At 31.6% G+C, this 26,086-nt stretch overlaps 1 protein-coding gene across 2 annotated transcripts in view; it reads right to left on the reverse strand.

Moving 5' to 3' along the window:
* LOC142330308 (E3 ubiquitin-protein ligase RAD18-like) overlaps nucleotides 1-26,086 on the reverse strand; it is a 61,355-nt gene that overhangs the window by 19,982 nt on the left and 15,287 nt on the right. For both annotated transcript variants that reach the window (XM_075375534.1, XM_075375525.1), the window contains exons 3-6: nucleotides 21,582-22,191; nucleotides 12,108-12,248; nucleotides 5,905-6,031; nucleotides 1,108-1,168 (exon numbers count right to left, since the gene is read on the reverse strand). In XM_075375534.1, the coding sequence (XP_075231649.1) occupies nucleotides 1,108-1,168; nucleotides 5,905-6,031; nucleotides 12,108-12,248; nucleotides 21,582-22,191 (939 nt within the window). The remainder of the gene's footprint in view (nucleotides 1-1,107; nucleotides 1,169-5,904; nucleotides 6,032-12,107; nucleotides 12,249-21,581; nucleotides 22,192-26,086) is intronic.

The following is a 26,086-nucleotide window of genomic DNA, read 5'->3' on the forward strand; positions in this document are numbered from 1 at the left end:
CGCAAAAACTACCACATGAAAATAAACAAGAACAAAATGAAAGTAATGAAATATATTAGAAATAAAGATGATGGACCACTGAATGTAACAATAGGAAGAGAAAAGATTATAGAGGTAGAAGAATTTTGTTATTTGGGAAGTAGATTTAGTAAAGATGGATGAAGCAGAAGCAATATAAAATGCCGAATAGCAGAGACGAAACAAGCCTTCAGTCAGAAATATAATTTGTTTACATCAAAAATTAATTTAAACGTCAGGAAAAGATTTTTGAAAGTATTTGTTTGGAGCGTAGCTTTATATGGAAGTGAAACTTGGATGATCGGTGAAATGAAAAATGTGTCTTTGAAGAGTCTACTCTGCGTAAAATTATCGTTAAATACTACATTAAAACTTGTACTTGTATCTTTTACATTACTGTTGCAAGCTGTAATTTATTTTTTTTTAAAATGAAGGAATGTAAAAAAACACACAAAAAGTATTTTGTTTAACAGTACCTAGAGCATTTTTAAAATTCCATTGTCTTACAAGATTATATAGATGTTAGTGTTTTAAGCATATTTAATAATATAGTTTTTTCTGTTAAGTATTAAAAAGTTTTTATTGGTTTCAGTATGGTAGATATTGTTTCAGTTCTTGGTAAGAATAGTTATTTTTTTCTACTTTTCTATTTTTTTCTAGTTATTTTTTAACCATTTGTTAAACAACAGCGTTGTATGTAAAAATTTACTTACACGTTTCTAAATTTAAATTAATCAAAGTAAAAGAAAAAGGGTACTGAAGGATGAAAAGGCAGGCTTCAACTAAAATTATTAGGAACCTTGATCTTATGTTAATAAAGAGCATGTCTCTTCATGCAAATTAAGTTCTTACAAGTTCTTGAAATAGATTGCAACTTGAATAATAATGCAGATAAGAACAAGTTTTAATGTAGTACAAAACTCATTTTTTTCTGTCAAGTGATTCATAAGAACTATAAAATGTATACGAAAAGCTCTTCAAAGATAAGTTTTTTCTTTAAGGTGAATAATATAACTACTATTTATGTAAGTACATTATATTATACAATCTCTAACCACATTACTTTGTACTACTTTATTATCTTCTCACCATATTTTTTATTTTCTTCTTCTATGGCACTTGGGTTTGCATTTCGACTGGTCTGCTTTCTCTAAAAAAAAAATTATATATATTTTATTAAACACAAAATAATACACTTTTAGTAAATACAACATTATTCTAAAGAAATATTAACAAAATTTTAAAAAATCTAAGCTGGAAGAAATAAATCAGGCAAGATACGAAGAGTGATTGCAAAGTTTTAGGACTGGGCTTGTAATTTCAAATTCGCAGTACTTAAGACTATTGTAATGGATCTGCTTCAAAGTAGCCTCCTTCTGACTGAACATACCAATGGTGTTTTCCCTTTTGGAAGCATTTCTGTAAATTTTCCTTCTTAAGGATGTTAAGAACCCTCTCCATATTAGCCTGGATGTCTTCAATCGAGTCAAACTGGTTCCCTTTCAGCAAAGATTTCAATTTAGGAAACAGGTAAAAGTTGGGAGAGGCCAAATTAGAGGAATAGGAGTGGTTGTGGAAGCATAGTAATTTATCCTATTTAACAAACCTGGGTCAGTTGCAGCCTGATTAATCAGTTCTTGGGACACTTCAAATTGGTGTTGTTTCTGTGATTGGGCAATTTCTGAATTAATTTCATGGACATTCGATGTATGATCAAACCCTTAGTTAAAATTGACTAAACCACAAGGAACTTAAATTCAGTTCATCAGTCATCTCCCTAATTGTAAGTCTATGGTCAGAGTGCACAAAATCGTAAACTTTCACAACTTTTTCATTGGTTTTTGAAGTCAACGGCTGGCCAGACCAGAATTCTTTGGATCATAGAATTTGATTCGATGTTGGATTTAAGGTTGCCATGTGGTTGTTGTGTAGTCACTTACAATGACGACATGCTGCTACTGATTGAAGGGGATTTGCATAATGAGGTAGTTCCGAGCTGCTCATGCTTGTGAGAAACTCCGACTGTGCAGTCTCCAACATAAGATGATTTTCAGACCAGAGAACACCGCAATGATGTTGCTTAAGGGCCGATTGGCTGCTTCCCGATAAATCCGGATTCGGATGGTTGGTCTCACCATTCCCTACGTTATGGCTCAAAAATACCTGGGTGTTATCCTTGATGAGAATTTTCGATTCAAGAAATATCTACAGTATGTAGCAAAAAAGGCCGCTGATGCTTTTTATGGAATCTGTGGTCATTCATCCCGACTGGGGATTGAATTACCGTACTATGTGTATCCTTTACAAAGGTGTCAGCAAAGCTATTATGCTGTATGCTGCGACTGTCTGGGCTCACCATATGGCTTCTAAGTATTGCACGGATATTTTGCTGCGAGCCCAGCGACTCTTCTTGCTGGCTGTTATAGGTGGCTATAGAGCAGTCTTGCGGGAGGCAGTCTGTGTTATAGTCTGAGTCAAACCAATAGATATCTTGGCTAAAGAGCGTAAGAAAGCTACATTTCCAAGGTAAATAACCTATTGACATCAGAATGAAAGCAGTTGATTGAAGACCAGGGCCTTGCACCTTGGCAGTTCAGGTGGGACAAATACCCCACTGGTCGCTACACGCATGGTATATTTCCTGTAGTGTCTGATTTAGGTGCGATTGGATGGGTCTCCCCCAATCGGTACATCACACAATTTCTCTCTGGGCATGGTGCCTTTTGGGTGAGTATGGCTAGGTTTTGTTTGGTGGATTCGAGTCAATGCCTGGATTGTGGGACTGATGATACAGTGGACCACGTCCTCTACATCTGTTCCCGAGCACTGTTAGGGAACTTGAGAGAATACATTACTTTCTGGTTCTCCATATTAACTGGATGATCAGCGAGGAACGGTCTATAGTGGCTGGTTTTCTTCGCACCCTTGCAGTGTGTAGGTCTGTAGAGGGAGAGGTACTCGACCATGGTAGGATCCCAGGTGGCTAGGGTCCAGCTTAGGCATTGGATTGGTTGGAGGTTGGCACATTGGCATCGTGTCATGATTATATTGGTATTGCTTGATTCGCTTTAGGGCTCCTGTTGGTGGGGGTGGCTGCACAGCCAGGGTATGATAACCCGTGCAGCTGGGGGTGTGGCGATCCTGACTTGGTAATGCCACGCGAGACATCATGATAGGACCAGGTTGGGGTGTGGGGTTTGTCCCTGGCTCCTGCGCGAACCAGAATGAGGTTATGCTCCCCTTGTTAGGTGACCTAAATTGGTTGACTTATATGGGTGTAGGTCTGAACTTCTATGTTGCGTAAGAGATAATTTTGACTGGTATGAGTGTAACACTGATTTAACTTTATACTCGTTCATTTTCTGAGGCATTCACAGTCACATATGGTGCTGTCAAATCTGGACTAGGCGTGAGGTTCACACTTTCACAGTTTTGGTCAGTTAGTTTGAGGGAATCATGTTAGGTTGGATGTGAAGATGTCCGTTTGAGGCCGACATGAAGGTGAAATTTGATATGCATTTTACTGATGCAAATGTCTCCCGAGGCATTTACATTGGTGGCACCCCGATCAAGGCCTAGCTGATGACTGTGAGATGTTATCAGTTAGGGAGTCTAAAGATGACCTCTGGTAAAGCCCCTCAGGGCTTAGAACAGAGGGCGTGGTATGGCGACCGGTAACGTCACAAAGTGGGTGTCTTTCCCCAACAGGGTTGGGATGGCCAGACCAGCGGTCTTTGATTGATTCGGGGCCATCATCTTTGAATCTACTGAACCAGATAAAACATTTGACCGGCTCAGACGTTTATCCCCAAAAGCTGTCTTTTAGTCTTCAAAGCTGATTTCCTGGTTTTCAAATAAAATTTGACACAAAATTGTTTTGTTTTTTCATCCATTTTGTGAAATCAACAATCCACCAGGAACTGACAACACTTCTTCACTAACCAGGTTGTCACTCTAAACTGAAAAAAGATATCATGGTGATCTTAAGGGCAAACATACTCCAGAAAGAGGTTAATGAAGTTATTCCAGAAAGATTAACACATGTATGAGTTAAGATGGTAAATAACAGAAAAGTCTGGTTTTGAAAACATTGACTTATAACAATAAGTCATGCAGCCAAACCGATAAAGCTTTCAAGAGCATGTTAAGCAGAAAAGTAAATAAAGACGTAAACTATAATTACTACACCTTCTCCTGTCATGTAAATGAAAACATATTTATAACTTTTATTCATCTGTAAATGTCTTTTCCATGTATAGTTTTGTACATAAATTTATGATCAATTCATTATCAAAGCACAAAACCAAAATTATATGTATATAAAAAACATATTTAATATTAAAAATATAACTAATAATATAAAAATTAATTATCTATGAAATGCTGCAATGAGACAGAAACCTAATGCTATGGACATGTGTAACTAACTAAACAAGTTGATGCCAGAAATATAAATTTAAAGGAAATAATTTATTAAAACAAATTAATCCCAACTTTTAACAAATTAAATGAATCAGTTGTTTGAATTAAAAAAAGTAAAACTTCATTATAATTGATTTTATAACATTTAACTCATAACAATTGTTATTAGAGACACTAATAACAACATGAAGAAAGTGAAACTATGCAGAACTCATTGGCTATGCTAGAATATGGTTGTTGATAAGAAGAACCCCTAACCCATCAAGTTCCAGTTGGGCTAATATAAGGTATACAATACCCATTAAATATATTCCAACTTCTTGAAAAATCTCTTTATAATTGGCATCACTACAATGGGCATTTGCTGAATTTAACTAGTCTGCTGAACAATATAATAAAGATTACTGATATCATCATGAACCAATTCTTTAAAATATGCACAGAATATGACTTCATCAAGAGATATGAAAATTCTACTTATATTTTACTTATATGAGATATGAAAATTCTGCTCTACTGAGCAGTATAAATGCTCTCATTTAGAATCTTCAACACAAAAATAATTTTTTCCATATATTTATTTCTTCTAAGTTGTGGTTGCTGCCGAATGATACTTGAAATCCTATGCCTGTAGCACATCCACTACAATTTCATTACTAACATCTCAAGTTCAATCTCATGATTAAATAGATGATTTAGGTGGGAAAAAGTCTGTATCACCACAGCCTGTTGTTTCTTGTTAATAAATAACTTCAATGCTATCCGCAAGGAAAATTTCAGACTTATTTTTATCTTCGAATAAGATCAGCTGTTTTTCCTTCCAAAATGCAACCATACATTTGGCAAATTTGAAATTCCAGAAATAATATTTCATTTGAATCCGTGAAAAAATTAAAAATTGTGAAAGAAACATTTATTTTTTTCACATCTGAGAATGAAATAAGTTTTATTTAAAGTATACAATTTAAAATCACAGTTCATTCATTAGTTCACATAAACTGATAGTAAAATAAATCTTAGTTTTTTTTATCACTTCAATACAGTTTTTATTTTAATATAAACTAACAGAACAAATCTAAACAATAAAATTTTTGTTTAACAATATATATATTTAGTTATGGTAATATGAATGGGAAACAAGATTTTATGTTAAATAAATACCAAAAGATTGTGTGCCTGCAAAAATGACAATACAGAAAAAATTAATACATAATACGCTACACATTTTCATAACATGTCTTCTAATTGCTGACTCCTCTGAAATCATTAAATATTAAGTAAATTATAACAACTGGTCATGCAAAATTAATAATACTAACCTCCTATAGCAGTTGTAGATTGTTAACTGAAAACACCTAAATCTTCTTTGTAGAAATAAGTCACTTTTAACATACTTATACAAAAAAAGCAATCACCATACATTACCTGTAATATCAAAGCCAGTAATGAAAATTTATAACTCACCAAAACAGAACCGAGACTACAAGATGCCATCTTTTCCTCTTTCTCTTCTTTTTCAACTTGCCTGATTATTTCATTAACATGACGAGGATTTTCTTTATCACATTCAGAATTGAACAAAACAGTATACCTGAAATTGTAAAATAAAATAATAATTTCAGCAAATTACATTACATGAACATAAAAAATGTACATCAATTTTCCAAAAAAAAACATTTTTCTTATCATTTTTATATGAAAACTGAGTTTAATTATGTGCCACATTTTCTTACACTACAGTACAGTTATTGCTTTAAGATTATACATTAAGAACTAAAAAAAAATCATCAACCAATTCTTTGACACTGGTAAAGGTTATACTTTCTCCAGAGCAGTGTAAAAGAAGATTCCTATTTATATATTTAGTTTTTAGCGCAACTACAGATGAAATCCTTTTTCACAGAGGAAAGATGTCGTGCAAAAGGAATTAATATTTTCAATGCTTCTTTGACTAAATTTCCATATTCACTTCGACGAGCAAGCCAAAACGTATCTAAATCTTCAGAAGTGAATTGTAACTGTAATGTTTTATTGGCAGACATTTTGATGAGTTGGTTGTGAATCTCAACCAGTAACTTAGCAGCTGTTACATTTTCACTAAATAAATTCAGTACCCATCTCTTTGAGAAATCATTTTTATCTTCTCGGAAATGCTCTGCCAACAGAATTTTTAGCTCACACAAATTCATCTTCATGCTATCCAAACTGTGGTGAATCTTCTTCATCCAAGTGTTTTTCAATATAATCAGAAGTGAATGGAAAGAAACGTATCAAACTTTTTGCTTTGAAGGCAAATAATCATGATATCAAGCTTCTTAATGAAAACACGAACTTTGTATTAATAAAATGTTCTGATCGTGTCCTTGTAAATTAACATTCAAGTAATTTAAATGCGAAAATACATCAGGTAACTAAGCCAACAGCAACATATACTCATTATTTTCTAAAAAAAATTGAGAACAGCATTTGTTTATCATGGATAAATATTATTAATTCATCTAGCAATGCCAATAACTGAGTTAACACTTTCCCCAGCAATAACTTGGGGAAAAAGTTATCTGATCATACAGAAGTTATCCAACTTCTGTATGGAAAGGAAGAAATTTTTTCTTTTCACCCATTTCATCCCATAATTTAGCAAACAACCTATTTATTCTGCAATGATTGACTTTTACAGCTTTACAAAGAATTTGTTTGAGATTTTCTAGCATATTTTTTTGTGGCAAGAGCAAGTCTGTGAAGGAAGCAGTGCATCCATTCCGCCCTTGTTATATGATGGATCTTCTAAATTTTTCAGAAATCCACTGTTTTTTTTCTGTTATCACTTGCACCATCATTAGATACTACAATACATTTCATCCAATCTAAGTTATTTTTTTTAGTAGTTTCTATTGCATGACCAAGTATTGATTTGCAAGACAATGACTGATCTGTCGCTATCACATTCATATCTCACAAAACATAAGAACTGAGAAATGTTGATTCATCAAATTGGATATTAAAAAATTCATATGAACTCATTCTGAATTATCTGATTGTGAACATTACAGCCATGTCATCGATTAGCCTTAATATGTCATTAAAAAAGCTGAATTTTTTTGCTTATTTTTTTTTTTAATCTTGTAGCATTAAGAGTAGACATATTAGCTACCCTTAATGCTACAAGATAAAACATTTCAAGTGTACTTTTATCAGTAAGGCTTGATTTACAAATAGCAGCTTGTTAATTTTTGAAAGTTTGTAATCTTCTTTCAAAGAATTCTATGGATTTGCTTTTATGATCCAGATATCCTGTTTCCAAGTGTCGAATTAATTTTGATGGCTTTATGCTTTCATCGAAGAGGACTTGAAAGCAAACAACACACTGTGACTTTCCATTTAATGAGGTAAAACCATAATTTAAATAACTATCATTGTAGAATGTCTTTTTACCAATCGATTCATGGATGTAGATGGCTCACTTTGTTTTTTCACGAATTTATCAATTTTTCATAGAATGTAACTGGAAAAAAAACAGTTACAATGTTTTACTGCATACTAAAAAACCAAAACTTCAATTGTTATTTTCAATGAAACTACGCTTTTAAAATCTTAAAGAAAGGCACTAGACACACAATTTACATTCAAAACTAAACTGGTGTTCTGCAATCCCTTACGTCTGTTTCATCCTGCTGAGAGCACGACTTGTTCAAATGTATAATACACATGATCGAACATGATGCTCTCACAACAAATATTATGCACGCAGACCAAATTACAAGGAGCATGTACACTAAAGTTGAAACTTGTATTTTGTTTAAGTTTGTACACTTCATAAATGCATTTTCATACTCGTCGCTATCAACACAGCTAAATAGTTTTAACTAAGTTTCATTGGGTTTAAGTTGGGGTCGTGAAATTTTCATATTTTTTTTTTTTTTTTACTGTTTGGGGGTTGTGGAGAGAAAAGGTAGATCAGAATCACTGCTCTAGAGGGAAAATGCCTTCCTCTGAGTATAGAATAATCTACAACATCTCAGTTCCATAACTATAGATTAGTTGCTCATAGTCTTGATCCAATTCATCACATGTTTGCTTACAACATAGAGATACCATAAGCCATCAGACTGTTTATAATACAAGATCATATCTCGTAAATAGAACAAGTTTATTTATCTATTTACTTTCATTCATTCATATTTCTGCCCTGTTGATGGGCAACACCAGATAGAGCCACCCTTACTGCCAGCTTTGCAATTCAATGTATTGCCTAAACCAGTAATGATGAAGTGCAGTGGTTGCCAATGCTTGTCATGGCATTTTCTTCCTTCAGGAAACTTTTTTTTAAAGTACTACGAAATGATAAATTTAGATAACCATAAAAAAAGAGCTTGTTCAGAAAACACAAACAAAAAAGCCTTGACTACAGACATAGTTGCAAAAACAATAATGCAAATAAAATATACAAGATTTGAAAACTGGAATATGAGCACAGTGTACATCCCATATATATCTACAATCTAAATGAATTGGAAAGCAACAGTAGAACAGTGCTACAGGCAGTTCATAACAATGTAGAAAGAGAGAAATTCACCATGAAACAAAAGTGTGTTGAGGCCAGTCTAAACACATACATATGATAGAGCTCAAAGAATGTTTAAATTTGACTAAACCTAGACCACATTATTTTATTTTGATTATTCTTCCCCCAAATAGGAGTTTTTTATACAAAATGGCAAAAGTTTATAAAATAATTTTTAACTGAAATAAGTGTTCAGAAACAAATAGAGAGAACTATAACAACACTATACAATAATAAAAATTAAGGTTTTGCCATTTTTTATAAAGACCTTTTTATTAACCATGTTTTCATAAAGATTTAGTTTCTGCAAGGATCTAACAAACCCCCACAAATGAACAACATAACACAGAATAACAGTTATTTATACCAGTATGTCTGAAAAGTTCCCCAACTAAATTGAATAAAAATACAGATTTAAAGTTAAACAAATTTACTCACTTCAGCCATCAACCTAGAACCCTGCGACGCATCAGGCGTTTCACTACTTTTAAATAGAATCTAGAGTTCGCGGTTGCCAGTTGGGACACACTCGTGATGAATCAGGCCCTTCGAGTCGAAATATGCAATCAATATAGTTTTCGCAGTTGATTTTTGCTGCCTTACTTTCGACGGTCTTTATGCTCCATGACTCAACCAAGCAGCGGATTGACGCTTCGTTTGCGGATCATACATGGAGCATCAGCTTTCAATCCCAGTTATAATTGTTTGCAAAATAATTCGGGTCCCTATCGGCAGTTTCAACAAAGTCTTGAGCGCACGAAAGACGCACTTGTTTTTGTTCTGTCAAGAAGTGTTGAACGAAATGAGAGCACACCTTTCAGCAGTCATTTTTTCTGTTTGAATTCTACGTACCGCGTGTTTACCGATATGGCCCGAAGAGTATGATGAAGTTATTTGAGCAGGGCATGCGCACTCTGGCAACATTTTCGTCGTGAACAGCTGCTGACGGCCTTCCGCTTCGATCATCATCCAGCGATTCTCTACAGCCTTTAAACCGCTTCCATCACGTGTATATTGTAATACGAGATGCGGTTTCATCACCGAATGCTTGCTGTATCATAGAATATATTTCAACGTAACATTTTTGAAGTCGAAAACAAAATTTTATCACGCTTCTCCGTTCCATGTCGCGAGCTCGCACAAGGTCACATGAACACAACGTACGTGCTGAATATAACTCAAAACTGAAGTGACGAAACATAATGAAATTTTGTACACACACTCGTCAGACATCATACTACATAATTGTCGTACTTGGTTGTCCGAGAGAGGGCGCTACTTGTATCGACTACAGATATTTTGATCGGGAACTTTTCAGAACTACTGTAAATATATTTTAAATTAGTATTTTACATTATACTTTGCCTAACAAGAGACAACACCTGAATTTTGACTGTTAGAACCTTATACAGTCAAACCTCCTTAATTCGAATAACTCCCTAAATGGAATATTTACTGTCCCCTTGAAAAATCATCTTTAAATCACCTCCTTTCTTCAAAAATTTTGAAGACGATATAGATATTATTTCTTTGTTGAAGACGTTTTTTAAATGTTTTCAATAAATAATTAACATACTGTACACAATTTCCAAAGAAGCATAGAAAGCAATAAATTCAGTTTAATAATGCACAGCGACCGTTGGTATGGACTGTGAATTTTATCCGTACTGTACGCCAAATGTTAATCAACTTTTGATTTGTTTATTTCCGTCGCCGGAGTAGTCGCTAACAAAACTTTGTGCATTGTATGATGAGTAGTACTCGGTGTTCCTTACAGCAAGCTATGCATAACATAATGAGTCAGATTTTACTACAGTATTCGTTTTGTTTTTACGTAGTTAACACTAAAATTGTCATTACTAATTGTGTTTTACAATTTACATTTGCATAAAGCAATAGTTTTACTCGCGGAATTCATGTTTTATTTAATTTTAAAATTTACGATTCGATTACGTACATTTTTGTGTCTTCTTTTTGTTTAAATTTTTATATGTACGCCGCCTACTGTACATTTTTAACAGCCGCGTTTTATAATGAGCATACAGCGGAAATATAAAGAATTATCTATCAGTGATAAAATAAGATTATAAAAGAGGTAAAAAACGAGTAACAAAAAAAGGACATTGCTCACGAATTTGGAATTCCGTCAAGTACTTTATCAACAATTAAAAAAAAATTCGATCCTTTTACAAGAATATTCTTCCAATGTGTAATTATTTCGGTGTTAATGAGCGTTTAAATTTAGATATTAAACATGTAAATTTATAAATTGGACTGTTAAGATAAAGTGGTTTTAAAAAAATCAGATATTCATTTAAAAACTTTCAGTTTACATTGTGCCAATAAGGCCTACTTGTGAAGAAAATACAATCACTGCCCAATGATAGATTTGTTAATAACTGCTTCCATACTGTCCGGTGTACATTTTTTAAAGACAATTTATGACTAATAGAGAAAAAAATTTTATATAAATTTATTTATTTTGTTATAACTGTTTGACTTTATGTTATGGCAATGACACAGTAATGCTGTGTTGTTCATTCATAAAATTCTACATAATATTGAATTCATGCCTTCTCATTACACTTACGCATATCAAAAAAAGTCTGAAGATTAAGTATGACAAAAGAAGGTAAAAGTTTTGCAGACATTTTTAAATATCTATTGTAAAACTATTTGCCACTGTCAAGAAATTATGATTACTGGAGGACATAACATTTTAAAAAAAAGTCTATTCTTAGCAAAATAATTACTGAAACTTGAAATCTGTTCAAGTACGTAATAAAGTCCATATGTCAACTACATACACTTTAGACTGGTTGTATCAAATTTATGGAGGTCAGAAATTACATACACCAAGAATATATTTTGCATGTTTCTTTAAATTTTTTTTAGAGTTTCTTACTGTTTAAATAAATTCTTCATAAAATAATGTGAAAAAAAGGTAAACATTAGTTTAATCTTCTAACTGTTTGTTAAAAGTTATGCAGCTAAAACTCACGTGTTATTTTTCATTAGTCAGGCTGTTGCTGTATTTCAGCAAAAATAGATTAAATCACAAGGATTTTTAAAAATACTTTTTTTTACAAAAAAAAGAGTAAATTACCTTTGTAAACGGCTTATTAAGGCTTTCTTGTCACCCATAGTATTTAATCCATAATTTTTTAACCATTTTCTCAGTTCTTTTTCAGACATCATACTGTAAACACGTTTTGGAATTGGATCTCGTTTTGTAACTTTACGTTGACTGAAAAAGAAAAATTCTAAATTCATATAACAAAAATCTTAAAAATTTAAATCACATGCAAAAAAAAATATTTTTTTCTTAATATTCTATTCTTAATTAGGTGAAAGTTACTGCTGTTATATTTACTTGGATTCGAAAGACAAATGTGAATTAGAGAATTTCTTTTTTTTTACAAAAATGATATCGTGAAGAGATGAAAAATGGCAGAACATTACTGAAAATCGAACCCAAGCCTAATTTTAGAAGCCAACATACCAATTCATTTTTTTGTGTTAATCTTCTGAATGCAGGCTGTCAAGATGCTGACAGAACTGCAGTATTCACCAGCAGCAGACAGAACATATATATCAGGAGAGAGGTATTTGTTTAACATTTATATCTTCTCTATTTTTCATCCTATATTTATCAATACAAACATTTTAACATCTGTATAGAAAAACTTTTAAAATTGATATGTTGTAGAAATTAACCAGTTAATTACATAACAGATCAACTAATTCATTCAACACAATCAGTATTAATATTTACTAGAAAAAAGGCAGGCCTGTGGCCTACTGCGAAAATATTTTGTTTGTTTGTGAAAATGTTTTACACAAACAAAATAAACATTCATGAATTTAGCCTACTGACAACAACAAAAACTTTAACAGCAAAAAGCTTCAAAATCCTGAACATTTTTGGCTGTTTCTTGAGTTGTGATTTTTTAAACACAGCTCTAACCCCAATGTTTTCCTTTTTTATCTCCAAAAAACAAATATAATTTTAGATAACTTGTTCATGCCCTGCACGCAGCTGCCTGGAGCATTACGTGATCCGCTGTGTGCCAATAGCAGCTAAAATAAAAACATGAGCACACACATCAAACAAAAAAACCCATGCACCATCCTTTTTTACAGAAAAGAAACTGTAGCAAAATTGTATCTCTTTAGTTATTTATACCTCCTAAATTTTTATCCTATTAACTGTAACACATTTTATGTTAACTAAAAAATGCATTCTTTTAAAATATGCATGGGTAAGAAGAGAACTTATTTTTTGAAAAGTAAAATGAAGTATTCTTTTATTTTACAAAAAGAAAGAAATAAAATCCTGCTAAACATAACAATTTTATACATTTCCTGTTGTATGATTTATTTTGCTTGATTTTTTTTGGGATATTTATAAAAAAAAAAATCATTTATCAAATATTTAGTTGCTTACAAACAGAAAGTACAATTCATTACTTCCTCACAACTGACACATGATTCACTATGTCATCTACATATAAACAAAACAGAGAATAAATCATTTTATTCTTAGCAATAGTTTTAGTGACGACAAAGCAATAAAATCACACTTTGGAAAGCACAGAAAGCTGTTCATATGTATTCCTTTCTATAGATTTGTTCAGAGCATTATATATCAAGTTTGCTTTTATATTATTACATTTACTGTAAGGACAACGACTTTTAATTCGTTTTTCACTAACAATTTCAGCTTTAAACGACAAACAAATACTTTGTGCAATTTATCCTGACATATTTGCTAGCAATTTATTACCATATATGAGTGACAAATGGTGGTAAACTAAGGAGGGATGATTGTAACACTGACAAAAAGATTAATATATTATTTAAGAATCTAATATAATTTTAATGATTCAGTTTGTGAAAGTGTGCAACTTATAATTTTTATACTTTTAAAATTTTCAACCTATTCTCTAGCCAAAAAGTTTATAAATTTACCTTTGAAACTTAGCACATACGTTTCAAAAAGGTTTACAATTATATAATTTTTTTCTACAATTTTGGTTAAATGGTGAATTAACAACAAAGACTCAAATACACCCCTCAATGTTCGGGTTTCTACTAACAAACATTATTTAGGAAAATTTAAATGATTTCCCACAAATCTTAGCATAAATTATTTAAAATTTACAAATACAATTTTGTAGAGATTTCTTGTTATTTCAAATGGTATTGATACTTATTACATCAAATATATCTGATTGTTGTAACAGGCAAAAATGTTTGATAAGTCAATATATTCTAAACTTATATTTGTGAAATTAAAATATAGTTTCTATGTTAAGTACTCTTAAGTATAATAAGTTTTGACAATGGAGAGGTTCTGAAACACATCAACATACAATAAAAATGATGCTAAGACAGGTAAGCAGTACTCAAGATAGAAAATACAGTGATCTTAAAGATAATAGTAAAGGAAAAGATAATAGTAATTCTAAAATTTAGATTTGAAATTTTCCAGACACTTTTCAAAAAGGATTACAAACACTCTTGATTTTTTATAATCTTTGGATGGGTGGAAGCTGGCTGAACACAGACTGTGGAAAGAAAATATTGATCAAATAAGAAACAAGTCTGAGGAAGAGTTACATGAGGAGGTATGTCATTATTTAGACTCTCCATGTATTAAACAATTACACTGAATAAAATTAAAAATATTTTTTAAATCAATATCTACAGAGGGACAGCTGAAACGTAATGCACAATTACTCAAAACTCGCAAATGAAACAAATAATGTGGCATAAGAGTACATTTCATTTGCTACAAAAACTTACATTTATTTTCCATGTAATGACAACACATTTCTTCCAACAGTGAACTAGTACTCTCATTCCACCAGTGAAGGATGTTGCCAGTCTTTGCTCGATTCATAACCATACTGTCTTCTTCAGTTCATCATCTTGGTGAAATAAATAGCCTCAATATACCTCTTTACTGGCAGAAAGAAGTGAAAATCATACAGCACCAAATCTGATGAGTGCAGAGAATGTGGAATAACTTCAAATTTCAACTTCACAAGAGCTTAGGCAGCTGCATGCAGTTTGTGAAGGCCGAGCATTAAAGTATTGGAGAATTATTGACTTCTTGGATTATCAAACATGATACACATGTCTCCCAAGTTGTTTTAATGTCTACACATTACACAGAATTTACAGCTGATCCAGCTTCTAGATAGTCAGTCACATACTAATCCCAGAACATTGCCAAGAGAATTTTTTTCCTGAGGATTGTTTTAAACTTTTTTTATTTATTGTGGTCAACCATAGTTTAGTCACAATATTAAAAAGGAGGTCATCTCCTTTGTTACAATAACATTTCAGAAGCTGTTCATAACCATTCCTTTCATTGTTCATTCTTTTCTGTGAGTTTGCATGGCACTTGCTGTAAATAGATTTTGCAGTAGTTCAGTTGAGCAATAGCATGTCCTACTTGTTCTTTCAATATGCCAATCTGGGTGGTGATGCATTGTTGTGTGATGCGATTGTCATGTTGAATCAATTCATCCACCTCCGTTTTGTGCTTCTCATAAGTCACAGAAACTGGTAGACCACAGTGAGATTCATTTTCAACAATTACTTTACCAGCTTATGATGTACAAAAGTTTATTGCCTATCTAATTACAGTACTTTGATCAACAGTTTCATCACCATAAACAGCTTTTAGACAATGATGAATGTCACTAGAGTTCACTTTTTCCAATGTTAAAAAGTCAATCATTGCATTTTGTTTAAAACAACTTGACATAGCAGGCGTACTTGACTCTATAAATTGGCGTCTAACAGAAAATGAGAGTACATAAGTCAACAAGTTTTGGAATGTTAGTGGTAGAGGAATGAGACTACAAGATGGCAGCATATGTTGCTTTGTATGGCATTTAATGTTACATTCCAGTGTGCATTACATTCCAGCTGTGGCCTTCATATTTACTATTATTATTATTGATATTACATAAAAGTAATTAAAACTCAATGTATTGAATTTTTTTAGAGGGATTGACAGATATTGTCAATAATGATCACACATTTAAAGTTTTTTTTTGTCTTCAGTCATTTGACTGGTTTGTTGCAGCTCTTCCTCCAAGATTCCCTACCTAGTGTCAGTTGTTTCATTTCGATATATCCTCTACATCCTACATCCCTAACAATTTGTTTTACATACTCCAAACGTTGCTTGCCAGCACAATTTTTCCCATCTACCTATCCCTCCAGTAACAAAGTAATTATTCCAGGATGCCTTAATATGTGGCCTATAAGACTGTCTCTTCTTTTAACTGTACTTTTCCAAATGCTTCTTTCTTCATCAATTTGCCGCAATACCTCTTCATTTGTCACTTTATCCAACCATCTGACTTTTAACATTCTCCTGTAGCACCACATTTCAAACACTTCTAATCTTTTCTTCTCAGGTAATCCGATCATCCAAGCTTCATATAAAGCTGCACTCCAAACATATACTTTCAAAAATCTTTTCCTGACATTTTAAGGCATTAAGAATGCCTTTTCTAAGTCTATAAATGCCATATATGTTGGTTTGTTTCTTCTTCTACTATTATTCTGAATGCTAAAATTGCTTCCCTTGTCCCTATACTTTTCCTAAAACCGAATTTGTCTTCTCCTAACACTTCTTCCACTCTCCTCTGTATAGAATTCTAGTTAAGAAGCAAATAAAACTAAATAAACCAAAATAATAAAATCATTATTAAAAAAATTAATTTTTTTTTTAAGCATGAGTAGTTAAGGTAATTGTTCTGCATCCTTCACATTTATCTGCTCCTGTTTTTTTTTGGTATCATGACAATAATACTTTTTTTTAAGTCTGATGGCACTTCCCCTTCTTTTGTAAACATTACACACCAGTTTGTATATCTATCTCTTCCTCGCCTGCACTGCGCAGTAATTCTGCAGGTATCCCATCTATCCCACAAGACTTTCTACCATTCAGTTCTTTTAATGCTCTATTAAATTCAGATCTCAGTATTGTACCTCCTTTTCATCTTCTTTGACTTCCTCTACATACGTTTCTAATTAATTTCCTCTGTATAACTCTACAATACATTCCACCCACTTATTTTCTTCAGTATTATAAATCATCTTTGTTTAATGCATTATTAGATTTTAACTTATGTACCACAAAATTCTCCTTAAATTTCCTGTATGCTTCATCTATTTTACCAATGATCATTTCTCTTTCCAATTCTGAACACTTTTCTTTATCCACTTCTTTTGTTAAATTGCACTTCCTATTTATAGTATTTCTTAACAGTTGATTAAGAATACTTATACTTTCTACGTTCATCCATCAGCTGCAATATATCCTCCAATATCCAAGGTTTTCTACCAGTTCTCTTTGTTCCGCCTAAGTTTGCTTCTGCTGATTTAAGAATTTCCTTTTCAACATTCTCCCATTCTTCTTCTATATTTTCTACCTTGTCTTGTTTACTCAGACCTCTTGTGATGACCTCCTCAAAAATCTTCTTTACCTCCTCTTCCTCAAGCTTCTCTAAATTCCACCGATTCATCTAACACCTTTTCTTCAGGTTTATAAACCCCATTCTATATTTCATTATCACTTAATTATGGTTACTATCAATATCTGCTCCTCAATATGCTTTGCAGTCAGTAAGTTGATTTCTAAATCTTTGTTTAACCATGATATAATCTATCTGATAGCTTGCAGTATCACCTGGCTTTTTCCATGTGTATATTCTTCTATTGATTTTTAAACTGGGTGTTGGCAATTACTAAATTATACTTCATGCAAAACTCAAGAAGTCAGTCCCCTTTTTCACTGCTTTTGCCCAGCCTGTATTCACCCACAATATTTCCTTCCTTATCTTTTCCAATGCTTGCATTCCAATCTCTAACTATTATTAAATTTTCATCACTTTTAAGAGCTTAATTGCTTCATACATTTAAGTAATATGCCCTTACCAATGAATAAACCAGTACCCAACATTTTTCAACTTTCATGAAACTGATTACAGAAACCAGTTCATTGAATAAGGTTTTAACTGTTTGCATTTATCCAAATTTCATACTGTTGTGAAGAGTTTAACCTACACTACATTTGTCAAGGACAAACCTGATTTAGAAATAAAGAAATTTTACGCTGATATCAAGCAACTTTTGAAACTAAGTAAAATCAAGAAATTAGTATTTATAATTAAGGGGAACTTAAATACCAAGAAAAAAGCTCTGAAATGATGATATTGTTAGTACTATGGTTTAAGTGAACAGCAATGAGTGACATATTGTTAAAGTTCTATCATTAAGAATAGAATTATTTACTATAAAAATACATATTACACTACTACTGAAATAATCTTCTGGTTATCAAAAAGAAGGTGTAAAGTTGTAAATCACCCCAAGATATCATATGCAATATAAAAGGGTGGAAGCCAAAACTTCTGGGCCTCACATAGAGGTGGCATTAGTATGCTTAACTTGTTGATGGCTTCATATGATTCATTTCTTCATTAGTATACTATAACAACTTCAAGTCTCTGCATCACTTAGTACAGTATTTACAGTCAGTCAAAGTGGAGAACTAGAGTGTTTTTTAGAAAATAAAAAACTGAAAATTCATGCAGTGATTAAATACTTTCTTCTGAAAGTCTTAATTGCAAAGGAAATGAAAGAAGAGCTTGATACGATATTGGGAGACTCTTCTCCATCATATACAACAGTTAAACACTGAGTTGAAGAGTTTAAAATTAGTCAAACATGCATTAGCAATGAACCATGCAGTGGATGCCCTTATGAACTGACTATGCCACAAATGATAGAAAAAGTGCATAAAAGTTTTGGTAGATTGGTGAGTGACAGTGAATGCATTAGCAGTCTGTAGGCGTGTCAGAAGAATGCTTGTGCAATATTTTGCACTAACATTCAAGCATGAACAAGTTGTGGGCTGTATGGCTGCTGCATTTGCTCACGCCCGACCAAAAACGGTGCCGAAAAAACATTTCAAGCAATTGTCTTGAGCTCTTTTGGCACAATCCAGAGGAATTTTTACATTAATTTGTAATGGTTAATGAAACTGATTTGGTTCCCACTATCACTTGTTTCCTAACCTTAAACAATGGCTTGGAGGAAAGGGATTTTCAATCAACAATGACTTTATTGCTGCTGTAGATGGTTATTTTAAGGATTTGGATAAATCTATGTACTGAACTGGTATAAGCGCACTTGTGGAACGTTGGGCTAAGTGTATAGACTTTGTAATTGTGACTATGTTGAAAAATAAATCAAAATGTACTCAGAAAATGTTTTCTTATCCAGGCCCAGAAATGTTCACCTGACTATTGTACTACAAAACTAAACAATTCTACAGATATATAGAAAATGTATCCAAAATACAAGTAGATACAGAATGTAAAGAACTTATATGGAAGACACAAAATAAAATCCTATAATTGCCAAACTCTGGTGTAGATTAAAGACAATTACTCAGAGACAACAATAATATATACAAAAGAACTACCAAGATCTATTTGCAAATGATATTATTTTAGGAAAAACTATAAATAAAGGTAAGACCTACAAAATAAAAAAATAAAAAATGATCAAACATAAAAATACCTCCAAAATTTCAGGAATTCTGGTTTTACTTGATCAGGACTTCAGTAAGTAGAATTACTGAGTAACCATCAGACAGCAAACAAGAGAACCCAGTCTGGTTTATAGCAGCCCTCAACCCAACTTGCACTTGGTGGTACCCTTCTTAATATGATCTAACCTACTCCTACAGAATCCAAAGTGGGAAAAAGATATCAAGGATATCTTTTTCCCACAAACAACCCTATGCAATGGACAGCACCAGAATTCTCTAGTCAACAGGCATCTACCCTGTCCACAATCATTTGGAAGATAACAGAATTTTTATCTAGTTATCACTGATAAATTATTTTTCATTGATCAATTTAAATGCACTCTTTAACAAAGAATTAATGAATTAGCTACACAAGTTCGGGTATAGGGTTCCTAAAGTAAATATCTTATGTGGTCAATGGACGTATCTAACTGAATTATAGTGTTAAGCCAGACTCTACTGGTTACTGGAGGTAAAATTAATATTAGAAGAATGGAATCATCACATTCTGAAACACTGAGGGACTGGGTATTTACAGCGGAATAAAAGATAGATGAGAGGATATTTTGTGTCTAATGGCCATCAGGTGATTCCAAAGAACAGCACCGAATAAATTACATGGTTTTAAACAAGTTGTTTCTATATTGTTTTAAACAACTGGAATTCTGACTTTAATAAGTTTTTCCTTTTTTAATATGATTCTTGTCTTACTTGTACAGAAACCAGCTGAAGAGTGGGCATTACTGTCAGAGAAGGCAAGCATTGCCCAAAGTCTCTGGTTACAGACCTGAGAAAGACTGCACAAATAGTATAGCAATGCTAACAAATTAATGTACCCTTTTCTATCACAAAACAATGAACAACATTCACTCTGCCTACTCAGTAGAGGATGTTAACATTTTATTAAAGCATGATAAAAACGGAAAAATAAAACAATTATGTTGCATTTTCATTGGCAACTGGGAATGCTGTTTGATAAACACCAAATCTTGTTCTACAATAACAAATGGGATGTATTGTGTCATAAAATGGTTAAATCTGACAATGCATTTGTCAAATATAGTACTACTAGATTGTGGGAATTACAGTAAATGGTTAATGCAGTTTGAAAATAAGATAAATTTGGCAAAATGATGTGATACAGCTCAAGAGCCAAGAGCTTTCATTTTATAATTTGTTTGCCATACTGTCATTTGTATATGACAGCCCACAAGGGTGTTTATATTATTATGTTACATTACGGTTATTATTTACTAATACTAACATGTTTCTTACTTAAATACTAATGCAATACACAGAGCAAAAGCAACCAACATTTTTAAATTTCAATACTTAAAAAAACAATTTATAAAAATTTAAGTTTTTGATGTAACTAACCTTACTTTACATTCTTTAATTTAAAAGATGCAACTACTCTTTGAAATATTAGAGATATTAGGGTTGCTTATAATAATATAAAAAATACGATTTACCTTTGTTTAAAGAAACTGTATGAAGTGAAATCTTTTTGTTTAGAACAGGATAAATGTAATGTTTTATAACTTATACGATACAATTTACTAGATTGGATAAATAGAACCATTAGTTAATACAAATAAAATTCTACAAAAGCTGCTAAATGTCTCCTTTTGCATAATAAACAAGGTAACAAACAATCCGATATTGTTTAAACATGTGTTTGAAGATGCCAATTGAGGGTTATTTAAAGGATTTAAAAAAGGGGAAGAATATTATCAAGAGTTAATCAAAATTATTTTTCTTTTGTCTGAAACATATTAGTTGAAAAAAACATAATTTTTTACGGCAAAAATCAAACAAGTTTGGTCTTTTGGAATAATTTAAACAATTTTAACATTGGCAGAAAATTAACATATTTATTGATTTTAGCAATATATAACTATGAAATTTTAAACAAACTGAAAAAAACAAAACAGCAATAAATTGTAAAAATCTTACCATTTGGGAGGAGAACTTACTCCTGCTAAACACTTATCCAGATGAATGTTAATATTTCCTTCTGGAATATCAACACTACACACTGGACAAGAAACAGTTTTGACTGCTGAATTTATAGCAGGACTAACAGAAGATGCTAACTTTTTTGGACTATAAAACATAGATGGTATCTTAGTAAGTGGAGTTGTTTGATTAGTTACAGATGGTTCAACAATTTTGGATGATAATGGTGAAGTAAGTATTGTTATTTCATTTCCACAATCTTCTTCAGTAGAAGCACTATCCAGTCTTCTTACAACATGCTTCTTTCCTTTAGAAACAGATTTCTCCTCAACTTTGTTACAATCTTTCTCAATGTTATAGGCATTTTTTTTTGAAGAAATCAGTTTATTTGGAGTAACATTCAATGTACTATCCAATTCATCACCTTTTGGCAAATGAATGGCAGCTAATCTTAAATGTCTAACAATTTTATCTCTTATATTAGTAAAAATCAAAATAATTTCATCTATACAACGATTGTTCCGCAAATTAACTTCATAAGTCTCTTCAAAGCAAGTTGGGCAGACTGATTTATATTGCATGTACTTCCGAATACAAAATGAACAATCTGGAAAACAAATACATCATAAAAATATAAGACTTTATGAATTATATAAAAAATACAATGCAATTATTCTAAAGTGAACTAATTTTTAACAATTGCGTAATTTCTGGTCCATGTTGACCAAGAAAATGAGTTTATTATTTGAAGTCTTACTCTTACAGCAATGATGAAAACTAAATATTTTTAAAGATATTAACTGGAAACAATAAGTAAAAATAACATAAAATTTATTTCTCATGACAGAATAATCATTAAATTAAGGTTGAAAATACTTCAACCTTACTTAAGAAGTCTGTAATGTAATGATAGAGCCGCTGCCTTTCATCCAAAAGGTTCTGGGTTTGAATCCCAGCCAGGCTTTATAGTTTTCATATGTTAAAAGATTTCTCTCTCTTAAACAAGGTATTAAGTAATTATTTAACAATAAATTAACAATAGGAATGGAAGAAGCAGAAATTATTTAGGTGTTTGTATTTGTTATGAGTAGTAAATGAAAGAAAAAGCATTCCTTAAACAAAATTTAAAAAATGAATAAATTAGTAATACACTAAATGAAGACAAAAATGGGGTTAATTATTCGGCAAAAAGTGTAGGAATTAAAATTTTTGCTGCAGCAATCAGTTCTTTGCTGTTTCAATGTACTAAAAATAAAACAAGAAAAGAAGAAAATCAGTGTTTTTGGTAGTGGCAATTAAATATACTGTTTTAAGTAATTTTAGAGTAAGATACATTAAAAGAAAGTTGCAGAGTAAATTCTAATAACCTCAATGCTAGTGTGTCTAGTTAATAGTCAAGCTACGAGTTCAATGGTTTCTTAAACATCCCTATTATATTATTACTCTTAGTGATCCAAAGAGGAAATTCAATTCAATAAAAATTGTTTAAACATCAAGCTGGAGACTAATTATACTGATGTAATTCCTTTTTTTTCTATAACATGTTAAAAGAATTACTTTATAATCAGTTAAATCACAAAAAGTTATTTTTTAAATTAAATGTAAATTCATAAAGTTGCTAAAACAAGCTCAAGTTCGTAAAGCCTATCAGCTTCACACTCACAAAAAATAATTTAGAACCACACTCATACCAGATAAGAGATTATATTACAAGAAATTTTCTAACATATTAATTACAAAGTTAACAATTCATCAATAATTGCTGAAATACAGAATGTCCCAAGAACAGACTGAGAACTTTCAGGACATGTTCTACTGGTAAAAATAGTGCAAAAAGTTCATACAAACATAGATCTGGAAACACTTTGTTTTCGAGTTACGGCTAGCGACAGATTTCAGCTCTTTATTAAAAAGAAGCCTACTGTAATTTTTAAAACCTAAATTAAGGAGTGAAGTTAGTGGTTTCTTACGTAATTTGAGCTGGGAAATAGGAGAAAATAGGTTCCAAAACTGTAAAACCAGTAGTTTTTAAGATATTTGATGTAAAACACAAAATTTGTTGTCGAAAAACCAGTTTTTTTTAGGTTTGTAGTACAACAGCTTTGTTAAAAATGCAAAAGATTTAGTAAAAAAAACTTATACAGAATTTAATTCTGAAAACATTAATATACAGCCAATAAAAAGTAAATAGAAACTTTTAAAAATCTGTACAAAAATGTACACAGCACACTGCCTGAAGTAAAATATTTCTAGTGGCTTTCTGTATTATCTCAGTATCATTTCGTATGAATTCAATAGCATTTTGTATTTTAATGAGTTACCCTTCTTTAGTATTAACTTTTTGTTGGTATACTATCGTTTTCATATGGCCCCAAATGAAGTAATCTAGTGACGTTAAGTAAGGTGATTGTGGTGACTAATTGACTGGTCCACCACGTCCAATCGAGTTTAAGAAATTAGGATTAAAGTGATTTCAAGCTAATAAAGAAAAATGTGATATTGTACCATCATGCTGGAAAATCATTTGCAATCTAGTTTATAAAGGTACATGCTCCAACAGGGCCGGCAAATTATTTTTCAGGAAAGGAATGTATACATCTTCCATAAGGTTTTCATGAACAAAAATTGTCCCAGAATTTTGTCATAAACAATGCCACACTAAACATTAGTTGAAATTTATGTAGGAGACCAGTTTCCTTAATGCCAGGTGGATTTTCTTGGCTCCAAAAATGACTATTATTAAAACTGAAGATGCTGTTTCTCGTAAAAGTGAAAATAAATCATCAATAAATAAAATTGAATTTACTTTACCAGCATTATCTAAAAGCAAATGACAGAAGTTTAATCGCTGGAAGTAAATTTCAAGCTTTAATCGCTGGAAGTAAATTTCAAGTTACTGCAAATTTTGAATCTTCTAAAGGCGGAAAGGATAGAGATTTTCTTTTCTAAGATGCACCACACTTTGTTTTTTCTCACTCACTCACTCACTCACTCACTCACTCACTCACTCACTCACTTGCTCAATCCTACTTAGTTACTCCAATAACTTATTAGCAGTTATGGATGTAATCTTAATTCCAGGAGCTGGATTAAGTAAGGTGTTTTTCAGAGATTACTTGGAAAACTGTACAACTTAGGATATAATCATTGTGAACAAATAAAACTTCAGCTTCAGTTTCAACAAAATTGTAGTGTATCCTCAAACTGCTTGCATCACAGCTTAGAAAATTTATCATAGATGAATTCTAGTACATCTTATGCATCAGCTACTGAATGAACAGGAAACCAAATCAAAGCATTTCATAGTATTTAAAATGATCAGATACTACAATGGATTCTGAAACTACACTTCAAAAACTGACATTCCAGTCATAATCATTTATCACCAATTCTACTGCTTTTAATTCCACTGCTGTGCATCCCCTTCCTAATACAATCACAACAGAATTCTTTTGTATCTTACTATACATTTAATTTCTTATATTTTTATGTAAGAAATTATATATAAAAATATAATATTTAAGAGCTGTAACTTATAATTAATATATTTTATAATAAATATGAACTGATTTTCTGTTTATGTCAAAAACCATTCTGGTGAGGAAGTAGTCAACTTAGCCAATTACTTTCATTAGTCAATTCTCTTAGTTTTTAACAGCTATTGAAATAAATTTCTAATAAATGCCAATTTATCACAGATTTTTCTGTTACAATTTTTCTTGAAATTAAGTGTCATATTTACAATCTTATGCAACTGTTTCATCATCTTGTTCATAATCTGTTACAGATTTCTTCAAATAAATACCTACGAAATAACCGTTTTTTTTTTTTTTTTTTTTTTTTTTTTACTAATTTTTATATTTTAACAATACAGAACAATTCTGAAATCCTATTTCTTCTATTAGATTCCTTTTTAACAAGTCAATAAATCTCAGAATACAAGAAATACTGTTCTAACAGAATGTTTACAATCACACTTAAAAAGAAAATAATCATGAACCATTTATAGATAAATGGAAAAAATGTAATTGACAAATACAGATACAGAACACTTATAACAGATTACATTACAAGTGTCACGGATAATCAAAAAAGAAAGAATTACTCAAGATGTTGAATTAAAAAACCTATCCTTACAATTTATGATGAAGGTGCTCAAGGAATAAAATTCCTATTTGGTAACAAAGAAAGGCATTCATTAAAATAAACTGCAATCAACTATATAATACACAAGAGTGGTTCCAGAAAGGGAAAAGAAAAAAAAAACTATATGATCTAGACTCACATTGAATCTATAACAAAACTTGTCACTGTTGTTTCAAAGGAGCAGGGGAAATAAGCACTACAGCAGCCAATGTACATTGGATGCTAATGTAATAATATTATTTTTGAAACATTTAAAAATGTTATTTTAGTATAAAAATAACATTTTTATGTAGGATTTTATGATACTGAAATATTCAGGATTCATTTTTTCTAACAAAATCTTCACATAATTGTAT

Source organism: Lycorma delicatula, chromosome 1 (genome assembly GCF_047948215.1).
Source record: "Lycorma delicatula isolate Av1 chromosome 1, ASM4794821v1, whole genome shotgun sequence".
NCBI lineage: Eukaryota > Metazoa > Arthropoda > Insecta > Hemiptera > Fulgoridae > Lycorma > Lycorma delicatula.